At 35.2% G+C, this 12,538-nt stretch overlaps 1 protein-coding gene across 2 annotated transcripts; it reads right to left on the bottom strand.

Moving 5' to 3' along the window:
- Positions 1-1,050: 1,050 nt before the first annotated feature.
- Positions 1,051-11,313, bottom strand: LOC577426 (cyclic AMP-dependent transcription factor ATF-2). Of its 2 annotated transcripts, none has more exons than XM_777655.5 (10): positions 11,177-11,313; positions 9,633-9,723; positions 8,891-8,987; positions 8,128-8,243; positions 7,017-7,315; positions 6,248-6,455; positions 5,012-5,157; positions 4,297-4,465; positions 3,788-3,899; positions 1,051-2,873 (listed from the first exon to the last, which is right to left on the bottom strand). In XM_777655.5, the coding sequence occupies exons 2-10, from the start codon at positions 9,678-9,680 to the stop codon at positions 2,791-2,793; spliced, it is 1,278 nt and encodes a 425-aa protein (XP_782748.3). In that variant the 5' UTR covers positions 9,681-9,723; positions 11,177-11,313; the 3' UTR covers positions 1,051-2,790. The 2 variants fall into 2 exon arrangements, with proteins under 2 accessions (XP_782748.3, XP_011663815.1); XM_011665513.2 differs by lacking the exon at positions 11,177-11,313 and adding an exon at positions 11,004-11,170.
- Between the last annotated feature and the right edge of the window lie 1,225 nt (positions 11,314-12,538).

Raw genomic sequence — 12,538 nt, 5'->3', positions numbered from 1 at the left:
TCTGATAAGAAAGTTATGCATTTTTGAAAAAGTCTGTAAAACCATGGAACAATGAAAATCACATGACAAATTGGAGATTGACGTCATGTCCTCACTATCCACTACCGTAATTGTTTTCTTTATATTGATAATATAAATTTTCTATTTTTCCCCTAAGAATCTTATTTCTTCATACACCATCCAAGTTAGATTGATAGTACCTGTAATATGTTTTTGTGTGGATGCATTAAATATAGAGTAATTTTTTCAGTTAAATCATGAAAAATGTTACTTTTGATTAACTATTTAGATAAAAATCAATAATTGTAAATATACAATATTCAGAAAATAGTATAAATCCTTCAAAGTTCATAAAAGATTTTGTGCAATGTCATTCACGCAATATGATACAAATCATATAACCTGGGCAAAGGCATGGAGAAATTTATGGGATTAAACCATATAAAGCAATTGATAAAGAGTGAGGACATGATGTCACAAACTTATAACCAAATTGGCAATTTGTGTAGTTATTTCCATTGTTCTATAGTTTTACATACTTTCTCAAAAATTCATAACTTTCTTATTAGTTATCCGATTTTGCTCAAACTTTTTTTTGATGGTTTGTCTGATTTTTTTGCTTCCATTGAAAGTAAGTTATTTTAAGAGTGGACTTGTACTTTAACTGAAAATATCAAAATCTATTTTTCTAAACAATTATAATTTCCCATTTAGCAAGTTCATGTGGCAAGTCTTAATAATGTCCCATACAATGGATATCCCTCCTAAATAACATCTTTTTCAATCAAATTCCCCAACTCTCAATAAATTGTATGCACTTGAGCCAACGCTATGATGTAGACTACAACTGCATATTCTACTGTACACTCATGTTGAATGGGATTGTGATAAAATACAAGCTTTGTGATATATATACAGGATATTTACATATGATACAAGGTGAAATAATGGCATACAAAGCAATATATACAAATGCATAAGATTCCCCTCCTAATGAGAGAAGAAACGACAATGAATAAATAAATCAAAATAGCATACATACACTCAAACTATATTGTACAAATGCTTTAGTGCATTTTAATGATATCGTTGGCCCATGTTCTCAAAAGCAGCCTACATTGGTCCACTAATTTATGAAAGGCCAAATGTCAACAAATGTTAATAAGCTTACTAAAAAATGCTCTGGAAAAGTGCCACAAAAAAATTGACTATTTTGTTTGTGTGCGTTAATGAATGGTAACTACATGTACAAGCAACAAAGGTCCTGCCCCTATTCACTAAGGTTTGTGTTCTAAGATACACAAATGTAAGGCGTGTTACACTGATGTAACCATAAAATTAAAATGCCATGGTTTACCGCCTCATATCTAAACAGGGCTTTACAGGTAGATCTAAACAAAACCAATTGTTCAAGACATAAATGTGAGAAATCAACAATATAGATACAACCTTGAATTTTCATTCAGTCACAGACTTATGGTGATTTATACAGTATGAAGAGGTTGACATTTGGCATTCCATAAGTCAGTGGACTAGATCTTCAAACTGAAACGTGGTTTAAACATGTCTCATGGTTAGGCTGCTTTCGAGAATACTGGCAATTCATTCTAGAATCTAAGCTGGAATGGCATTATTTACTTTCAAAGCATATGGAATTTGATAAACATGATAAAATAAAAACAATCCATAATTCCATGCAATACGCAAGGTCTCCATCCCTAAATTGAGAGTTCAAATTTCAATGAAGTGCTAGTCAATATGTAAGATGGTAAGAAGGCTAGACTATGTTGACATTTTCTTTCACTCCCCAAGCCTGTCAATAACTGAAGAGATCACAAGCTGTTTATTTCCGCCGGTCCAACTGCATTCTTTGCCATCAATTTCATATCAATTTTAGAGACCCCTTCACAGTATGATGTTCAAGACTTTTCCACTCATTTGATACATCATCAGACTGCAGCAGGATATGCATCTATCTCACAGGCCATACCACATCAATTCTGATGGTTTCAATCATCTTTTTCAACTTTTGTTGTTGGATTTCACAAACAAACAATACACCTGGGCAGTGTCTCATGAAACTATCATAAATACAAAGTTTGCTGACATCCCTTTGAAATGCTTGTTAATCTAAAACTACTGCACCCTGTCTTGACTCAATTAATCAGGCTAGCAAGGCAAGTAGGTGATGAAATTCCTACATGTACTTTAGAATTCCCACAAGTAATGTCACCTCTTCTGAAGAGCAAGCAAGCAGATCTTTCTATGCTGTTTCAAATGTAAACAAGTATGGAAACATATTTTGACATCTATTTCTACGGCTGACGATAATCCAGCTGTCGATGTTACTCTACACAACAGCACCTCACGCACTACTAACCACTAAGCATTAAATAAGGGATGGTTACCAGGCTGCAGAATAAGCCATTATTCTTTAATAATGATGTACAAACAAACTACATGTAGTATATTAATGAATCTTGTTGAAAGCTTTGAGCAAAATAAATTGGATCAATGATACATGGAAATGTCTTAATAACCAAGACACTTGTGACTAAAGCATTTGAATATTAAGCCTGAGATAACTCAGACTAGAGTCTATGGAAAGTGCATGTTATAACAGAAAACAGATCATATCAAAAGATTTAATACTGCACAAGGACAAGTAATGTCAACCCTTTACAGGATATAGGATTACAGTTGACTTCTGTCAGACAGTATATAAAAACCAGATACTCAAATGACCTTTGACCTCTGAAGTGATGAAGGGTGAGAGGTCATTAGTCACTCTCACGATAGGGTAGTGGTTGTTATGGAGATGATCCCTGATGCCTCATGTACGTCCTGCTCTTGTTTGCCTGGTATGTCACCAACTACAAAAGTTCAAGAAGAATAAACATTAACATTTAAACAAAAAACATTCTTTTTAACATTTTAACCAATAGCAGTTCAGGGTCAAATATATGTGAAACTGTATTTGTTATATTTTGATCTAGAATAGTTTGCATTACAAATCATAGAGGAGCAGCATGTGCCAAATTCTTGGAAAATTGAGTCCACTTCAGTTGCAGCACATTGTGTTGTTCATAAATTAAGAAAAAATTAATACAAAATGATCATTGAAGTCTCTTAGCAACACAAAGTGAAATTTATAAATTGAAAACATTTCTTGTTGATTTTTATTGAAAGAGTGAAAATTGAGATAATTGTTGCTAATTTAAGATGGAATAGCTGATTCATTTAGACCTGTATACACCTGCTATGGCTTGAAGAGAGAACTCGGTCACTGAAATGGTGAACTGACATTTGCTCCTGCCATATGGGATTAGGGTAAAGCTGTGATAGGGTTTCATTAGGTTAGGTTTAGGGTTAAGGTTATATATAGTGTCTGGTCCATGATTGAAGTTAGGACTTCACTTACGGTACTGCAAGATTTTGATCGCAGAGCGACCGTGTCGTAGAATCACAAAAATCAATGAATTTAAAGTTTGTCCAGACTTAAACAGCACTATTACATGTACACTGCTATGTAAAAACCTAACCCTTTATATCTACAATTCTACCAATGAAGGAAAATCTCTACAATCTGTCAAATGCCATATGACTCACATATGACTTTACAATAGAATGCATAGCATATGTGGAACTCAATCCTTGTAAGATTTTGCAATGAAGACTTTATGTATTTCAAATGTCAAACACAAAAAGTAATAATAAGCAGGAAAATGAGATTGAAAATGAGATTGAAGAAATTATGAGGAGAGTTTTTAGATACTTATATTTTTACCTCTCATAAATAAGCCTGCTGCCCTCTGTTGTAACGTAACAGGACAGTCCTTGTGCGCTAACAGAAGTTCCTTTAACTGTGCCACCTCATTCCGCAACTTGCCAACTTCAGTCTGCCCAAATGAATAAAAGAAACAAAGAAGGATTGCAAGAGCAAATTACACACAATAAAACTGATTTAACATATGATTCATCTATGAGCTGCTAAATGTATTGCCCCTGAAAAGGCTAGGTTATTTCAGTGGTCTTTCAGCAAAGCAAAAGATTATGCAACCAACACCCCCCCCCCCCCCCAAACAACAACAACAACAAAAAATAAATGATAATAATAATTGAAAATTGGCATATAGATCTTGAAGTGAATAAAACTGAAGTTTTGTAACTAGCTGAAAATTATTAATTTCTCATTAACTAATATATATATTTCTTCTAGATACTTTCAACTGTGCTTAGTATACAATGTTATATAAAGTGAACATAAGTTTTTTCTAAAATGTGTGGTATACTTACATTGAGAGAATTATTTGTTGCGTTTAAGTCATCAGATCTCTTTTCCAGATCAACTACCCACTGTTTGCGTTTATTCCGACACCGACTAGCAGCAGCTCGATTCCTCTCCAGGAACTTTTGTCGTTTATTCTCGTTATCGTCCTCCTCCGAAACACGCTGCCTCTTATGACTGTGGACAACACAATTTTGTTTTGTTTAAAGTAAGGTCAAGCACATCAAAATAGTAAAACTTATGAAGGATGAATCAAAATACATTTAGAATTGAGACATACTTATGTATCTACTTTTCAATACTTGTGATAATTCTTGTCATGCACACTGTTCCCAACGACACATTCTTTGACTTGCTAGAAGCAGAGCTGAACACAAACAGGACTAGTGCACAAGGACCTTGAAGTTCAACAATGGACCCCAACAAATTTCAACATTTTAAAAAGAAGACATATACATACAGAATATAAAGAGTCTAATCAATCTGGACCCTTGTGTGTCGAATGGATAAAGGAAAACAAGGTCTGGATATAGAACTGTCCTTAGACTGAACTCGTAACTGATGCTGTCTAGTAACAAGAATTTTATTCACCAAAAACACAGTTAAAATGTAGATGAGGATTCTTCTTATGAAATCAGCAGATGTAAAGTGACAATTTTCACAAAATATCTGTAATGTTCCTAGTATGATATAAGATCCCATTTGACTAGAGATTGGACTTACACATATATCTCTTGCTGACTCACTGATGTCGGCCTACTGAGTAATAATTTGACTTCTTGTTGCTGCTTTGTGACTACATCAACGGCTTGTGCCATCACATTCATGTTACCTTGGGATTGGTTGGATAGTAATGTGCTCTTCAATTTCTGATGGAGAGAAAATATCATTCAGTCAATAGTCAAACTATTTTAGCCCTTTGTGCAGGCAGTGCCTTTGATTTTTCCAAACATGAATCCTAATGGCTCATTCCACACACAACAGGGGAACCCGGTGGTGGTGTCTTTAACGTGCATATGAATCGCAGGTGGAGATGACAATATTAGTTGAGCGAATCAAATGCACACTCGCTATTGATGTGTTATACGATATAGAAATGTGAAGCGCCGTACGCTTGAACACAATATTATTAAAAATGCCAAGGTTTACCAACCCATAGGTGAACAGGACTTCAGATGAATTTAAAATTAAAAAGCTGGAATTGTAACTAAAAAAATGTTGAATTAAACCTTGACAATTTCATGCATCAGCCTCAAAAGTATTGAGGAAATCAAAAGTGTGTTTGTGCCTGACAGTCCCTAAATAGTGGTTAACCTTTCAAACCCAAGCTAATAATGAGTATGACATAAAGTGCGCCAATCACCAAAACATGTTTTGCTCTTGATATATTAGGTTTCATGTTGCTTCACTGTATTTTAAAAATGAGCTTCAAATATTACTTCTTCAAAGAGATATATTGGAGTTTAAATACAGTCCCAGAATACAGTAAAACAACTTGTAAAGTAAACTGATTGACACACACCTATGCTCTCACCCAGAATCAGGCTCGCAGGGAAATGAAGTTGGACCTGGGCTCTGTATGGCATCCTGGATTTTCTCCTTCATGCTCCTTCACCATTAATTAATAGAATGCCAGGTAAAGTTGAGGTTGATTGCTACCTCCACACAAATGATTTTTTCAGAAATTTGCTACTCTTTAAAGCCTCTCTGCACTAGTTTGGCCAGGAGGGATTAGACCTCCCTGCATGGTCACTGACAGGTGGTTATCTCATCAAATCAGCTCTCAATTAACTTGAGAAAAAGGGGATCATGGGGGACCAACAGGCACCGATAAGGCAATGTTTGCTATATAGAGGGCACAAGTAGCTAAAAGTAGTGCAGTGGGGTTTTAATGTTTCATCTGCATTCAAATAGAAAACAAGATAATAACTAGAACTGACTTCCTGTGTATGTTCTTACCATCTTGACCGAGCTATTCTGTGCAGGCTTGCCATCAATGGTAGTCCCCAAAGTGTCCTGTTCCTTGTTGGGGTTGGCCGAGACTGCCGTAGGTATAGCCACTTGAGGGTTGGTGACTGACGGAGGTAAGACAGGAATTGTTTGGCCCGTGGCTAGCTTGATCATGATAGGACCGTTGAGGGGGATGCCATTCAGGGCAAACTGGTCACTGCAAACAATTGGATAAATACATGTTGATTTGATACCTTCATTACACAACTCATGAAATCATTTTGCTTGCATTTATCCATCAAGCATACCTGTATAATAGACTGCAGTTGATGTTTCAATACCAAAAAGAACACTATCATTATTAAAAAAAAAAAATTAAAGATATCTGCAAAGTTTCAATAAAAGATATAGTGGCGAGATTGAAAATTACCTTCATTAAATTTGATTCGAAGTTTCTAGAAATTGGATAAAGGGGAATCCCAATAATGTGTGCATACAATTTATTACAAAACATGAACATATATAGCCCCCTCTGAGGCTCTCCCTCCCATCAGATGCATGTAGCTCATCTGTCTGACCAAATACATAATCATTTATCAGTGGCTCATAAATGCAGCAAAATCAACACAAACTCTGAAATTCATCTATTTATTAACTTCCTTGAGTTTTACCAAAAAAATATGCAAACTATATTAGGAAAGCTTTTACACTTGACCAAATGAATGAAAGTAGGTTTTTATTTTATTCAAAATGTTAAAAAGGAAGGCAAAACACTTACCTCACAGCTTGGAGCTGTATAGGATTAGCCTGCGGAAGATTAGGCTGTGAAAGAACGACCACTGTGGTAGCCCCCTGGGGTTGAGTCACCACCTTCTGCAACTCAGGACTGTCTCTGAGGTCACCCACAGTTTGTGGGTCAGACTCCACACTGACCTCCTCTGGTTTGACCTCTGTATCCAGCAGGATTCTCCCTGCGATGTCCGAGTCTCCAGAAGCTTCCGCATCGATGGGGGTGAGGGTTGTTGACATGTCAATAGGGCTAGGTTCCGAGCCATCTTCAGCGTCATTTTCTGTCAGCTGTTTGATTTCACAGATCATAAAAAGACATGGCATTTGAAGGCTACTCAAACAATATTTTGATGTGGGGTACCCCTCTACAAAATTCTACACTAGTTAAACTTAAATTAAGTTTAACTTAAAATTAGTCCAACCACAAAAATATCAAACGACGCTTACAGAAGATGCCATTCACAGTTTTAAAATATGTCAAAAGTTCAAAACTGTTTACATTTAACCCTGAAATACCTGGGGAATATCTAAAAGTTGAAATGTCATGTGCTCATAGCATGACTTATGATAATTATTCATTCCTTGGTGCAACATTTAAGTACTTAAAACACTTTACTATCGACTACATTTGAAAAAGTCTTTGAGTTAGTAAAAAGGGTCAATTTAATTCTAATGTTTTATCTCAACGATTGAAAAGTGACCAGATATTTGCTATGACAACACTTACTATGGGCTTTGTTTCCTCAGAGACATACTGGTAGGTTTGGGGCTGCAATCAGCTTTTATCTTAGAATTAAGGTTAGCGTTAGGGCCATGTGTAGTGTTACATGAAAAGTTTCAAGTTAAGACTCAAGTGAGTGCAGAAACATTACCAGGAAGCAATTGTCACTGAAGCATGGTTCATAGAACCATTTGAATACCATACATACATATATAAACAAAATCAAAACTGTTATCAGATACTGGAATGAACTTAGAGTGAAAAGAGCAGAGAGTACCCCCACAGCACAACAGATTTTACACATCCATCAACCATACTATCATTATCATCATCTACTCCCACATCACTTCAGTGATAATTTTGTTTAAATTCAATGTACCTTTGAGCTGGCTTGCCTGAACTCTGCATCAAAAGGGTTTGGGTGGAGATCATTAAAAAGACCTTCTTCTCCTGCTAGGTTCTTGAGAAACCTTGTCGGAGTCGGAGTCTGATCCGCTGTGGAATAGAATAATAAACATTACTCTCCTGTCAATCAGTAACAGAATGTGGTATGAATAGATCCTAGAAATAGCACTTATCTAATGTACAAAGGCCAGTATTCTTGAAAGCTGTTAATTCTCTCACTCTCTACACGTTCAACACAGGAATCACAACTTATCCAAAATATCCCTTTGTTTATTTTTTTGGGGGAGGGTATAAAAGAATCTACATTATAGGCAAATAAATAAAATACTATTTTGTCCTCAATTTAATTTTTGAAAAAGACACGAAGAAATCAGGTTGGTGGGGGGAAATTGAAAAATTAGAATATTACAATCATACACAATTGGTGTATAGTTGGCCTGTGATACAACACCTTCATGACTGAGTGGCTCATTTGTATCCATAAGATAGCAATGTACAGCGTTCAGAACTCCTTGTTGTCTAATTTTTCCCAAAACCTTTTTTAATCAATTTCTCTGATTCTATATTTTGGGGGGTGACTTATTTGGTGATAACCATCTTCATTTAAAAAACATTTTTAAAAAATAAACACACACTCATGGCAAAAGAGGAAAAGTAGATGAAGTACATATATTTTTTCAATCACCAATACCTGATATCATTTTTAGAAATTTATGAGTAATAATTGCTTATCTTACCAATAACAGGGGTGTCAAGTGATCTGAAGTCTGAGAAGCCAAGGTGAACATCGTGTTTCTTACGATGTACCTCTAAGTGATCTTCATTCACAAATTTCTATGGTTGGGGAGAAAAGAGAAGCAGGGAAGAAGGGGGAAGAAGGGGAAAGGAGGGGAAAGGAGGGGAAAAAAGGAGGAGGAGAACGATTAGGATGACAGGGGAGAAGGAGGAAGAGGAGGGGATAAGAAAATGAAAACAAAAATAGGAGGAAAAAAATGAGAGCAAATCCATATCCTGTATTTTAGGGGGTAATGAATGCAAATGAAAGAATCCACTTTTTGATTGTGCAAGTACACCTGTCCTGTACGATGTGTGAATCTGTCACAGCCCATATGTAACCACTGTAAGTCGGCTAGAGAGGGCTAAAATGACTCAAATAATTCTACCATCTTTTTAAATGTTCTTCTTTTTTCCCCTCAAAAAATAAACAGATTATTGTCTTTTCTGAAATTGGTGAACCTTACAGAATTATTTTTTGCTCCTGCTACCCCATTCCCTACAAACAACTTGAAAAGGCACTGGTACTTTCCTTACGATTAAGTTAGATTCATGTGCAAAAAGTGAGGCTTTCTCCAATGTTCAAGTTAGCAGGTTGGTTTGACTTGTATAGGCAAATGGAATAAAAGCAGTAGCACACATTTCTAAATAAAATACAATAAAGTCTCTTCGTAAAACTGATGAAATACAATTCCTGCTTCTTACCTGATTACATCCAGGCACTCTACAAGCAAATGGTTTATCGTCACTCATGGTGGAGCCCACTATCTGAATACGACCATAAGAATCAAACGTCCTATCAAGGAAATAGTAAGAGGCAAATACATAATGCTAACGTTAAAAATACCAGTATACAAAGGTGCTAAATCTACTTGAAATCAAATGCTCAAGGCGCACTAGTGCAAAAGATCACATAGAAGCAGTATATACCAGGGGTGATAGTGAACACTAAAAAAAAAAAAAGAGGATTCGGGGGATAAAAAATGGCATCTAACAACGTTTCCCCCTTTTGGGCAAGAAAATTGGGGAAAATAGAGATAATGAGGGGAAAATCGGGAAGAAAATAAAATAAAAATACAATCGGGTTTAATAAACTGTAAGATATATAGCCAATAAGATTCCAACATTGGCAGTAGTAAGTCTGTTGGGACTAATTAAAAAAAATGAAAATAAAATAATGTCACAAACTAGCTAACATCAGCTATTGTTGATCTAGAACACGTTCAATTAGATCTAACTTCTGGTTTAATTCCTATCCAATAACAGAGAGTAGAGTAGAGTGATAGCTAGAATTTAACATTTGTAATCACACAATGTCGTTAAAATTATAAATAAATATGACATTTAACAACAGCAACGGCAATGTCAACAAACAACACAAAGGGCATTTTCAAGATTTGGCAAATAAGATAAGAGCACCAGCAAGAAGTTCACAATTCAGCAGACAATCCTTAATATATCCAGGGTAACTTAAATCCAGACAAATTCACCATCACAAATACATTAAAAAGTTAAAAATATTAGCTGCAATTGAAATATTAAAGTTATATTGATGGCGCTTTCCTTCCTTGACCTTGGCCTGGCCTGGTACTCTGCCCGGCCCTGGATAACCAAACAAGGTATTAGGTGATAGGTCTAATATGAAATGTGATAGTGATACCACCTTGCACTAATTGGCACCCATTTACCTGAGCTGCGTGAAGAATTTTTTTTTAAATATGAAAATAAAAAAATTATATTTTCCCATTTTTTCTTGTTTTTCTGCTTTTATTAAAAAAAACGAACTTTAAATTATTAGGCCTTTAGGCTTTAGGATGGACTTCCCCATTATGGCTTTCCCTGGTTATGGTGATGTATTAGAGCACAAAAAGAAAAATAATACCAAATAGGTAACTAGAGGTCTAGATCTAGTCTAGATCTACTGAATTGATTAGCTAGCTGCTAGCTTAAATCGAGCTCAAATCGCCTTTCTCACACCGAGACTCGTCGCGTCCGTCACTCCATCGCACTTGCCATGCATGCACAGGCACTGCACTGCTCTCATAATACATATTCTCAATGCAATGGAATACATACACAAAGTTACTATGTCCCTGCATTTGTTCGTAAGTTGACTTCCCGTTTAGTTCCTCACACACCACCATCGTGAATCTGGCGAAGAATAAGTAATTTTTGACTGCTTGTCAAGCAACAAAATAACCCATTTGGTACTCTACTGTTATCGTTGATGGGTTGTCCATCCAACTTACCCGCTGTTGATGAATTATTCGCAAGGAGGAATCACGTTGGTTGAAAATGACGAGATGTTTTATTCTCGGAGAATGACGTGAATCTCTACAGTACAGGGCAACCATTATAACATGGCGAAGTAGTAATGGTCACGAGACGATGAGCGACGCTCCCTACCAATGACGTCATTAAATTCCCCCTTTATTTGAGATTGCTAGCTGTGCTTCAAGCTCAAACATTAATACGAATAAAGTTTTCTTTGCACAATGAGGTACAAACAAAATAGTTTTTAATCATAAAAAATACTATTTAGTATCAATTATTATTTTTTATTATTATTTTTGGTAATATTCAGTTTTTTTTACAGAAAAGATTGCATTTAGTATTCCAAATACTACTGTGAGCCTAACAGTAACACTAAGGTTTCCTCTCGACTTACGAACAAATCAAGAAGAAGAAGAAGCGCGATCACTTGGCTCATTATTCCGGTGTTTGCATGCACAATTATAGTTGTATTCCATTTTTCGTTATTTTCTAAATCATTTGATTACTGCTGATTTTAAATTTAGCATATGGGAACCATTTCCAAGTGGGTACCAGTTCTCCTCTCGACAAATAGGTATAGTCTTGCTCTGCATGGCGTAGCCCCCCTTACTCTGAAGTAATTTATTCACAAACCTCACCTTTCACGTCAAAATTCCTGAGAACCTTTGTTTTCACACCAACGCCCATTATTGTGAAAGTGACATTGTTTTTACTCGAATTTTGATGATATTTTCTGCACGCCTACTATATAAGATGAGATCAGAAACCAGGGTAATCCGATACAAAATTCTCGTCAATTTCAAAGTGGAATGTATAGGTGCGCAGAAATAGCCTAAATGTTGTTGTATTTATTTACTTGTATGTTTCACTATTATGATTGTTCTGTAATATTAGTTTTAAAATTTATTACTATTTTTTTAGTTTATTGATAATGCAATTATACATTTAGTAGTAATGCCAATAATGATAAATTGTGAAGATGATGTTGACGATGACAATAACAAGAAAAATAATAATGATAATGAATAATAATAATAACAATAGTAATGATAATATAATTTATATAATATAATAATATAATTTATATAATATAATAATATAATTGATATAATACAATAATATAATTGATATAATATAATATGTTTATAATATTGTCCTATATAAGTATTAAAAAGATGTCTGAAACATTGCATGTAAATTTCTTTAAATTACTGTTTTTTTAATTTAACTATCCGGGTAACCAACCTGTCCGGACACACGGCATGTAGGCATATCTTGGTTCTTGGTCGGTTGGTCCTCCAAAATACTCGTCTGAGTTTTAACTAGAAATACATGTA

Source organism: Strongylocentrotus purpuratus, unplaced genomic scaffold (genome assembly GCF_000002235.5).
Source record: "Strongylocentrotus purpuratus isolate Spur 01 unplaced genomic scaffold, Spur_5.0 spur5_scaffold_6, whole genome shotgun sequence".
Classification (NCBI taxonomy): Eukaryota; Metazoa; Echinodermata; class Echinoidea; order Camarodonta; family Strongylocentrotidae; genus Strongylocentrotus; species Strongylocentrotus purpuratus.
The sequence above is the reverse complement of the archived record's forward strand: the minus strand, read 5'-3'. Positions and strand labels throughout refer to the sequence as shown.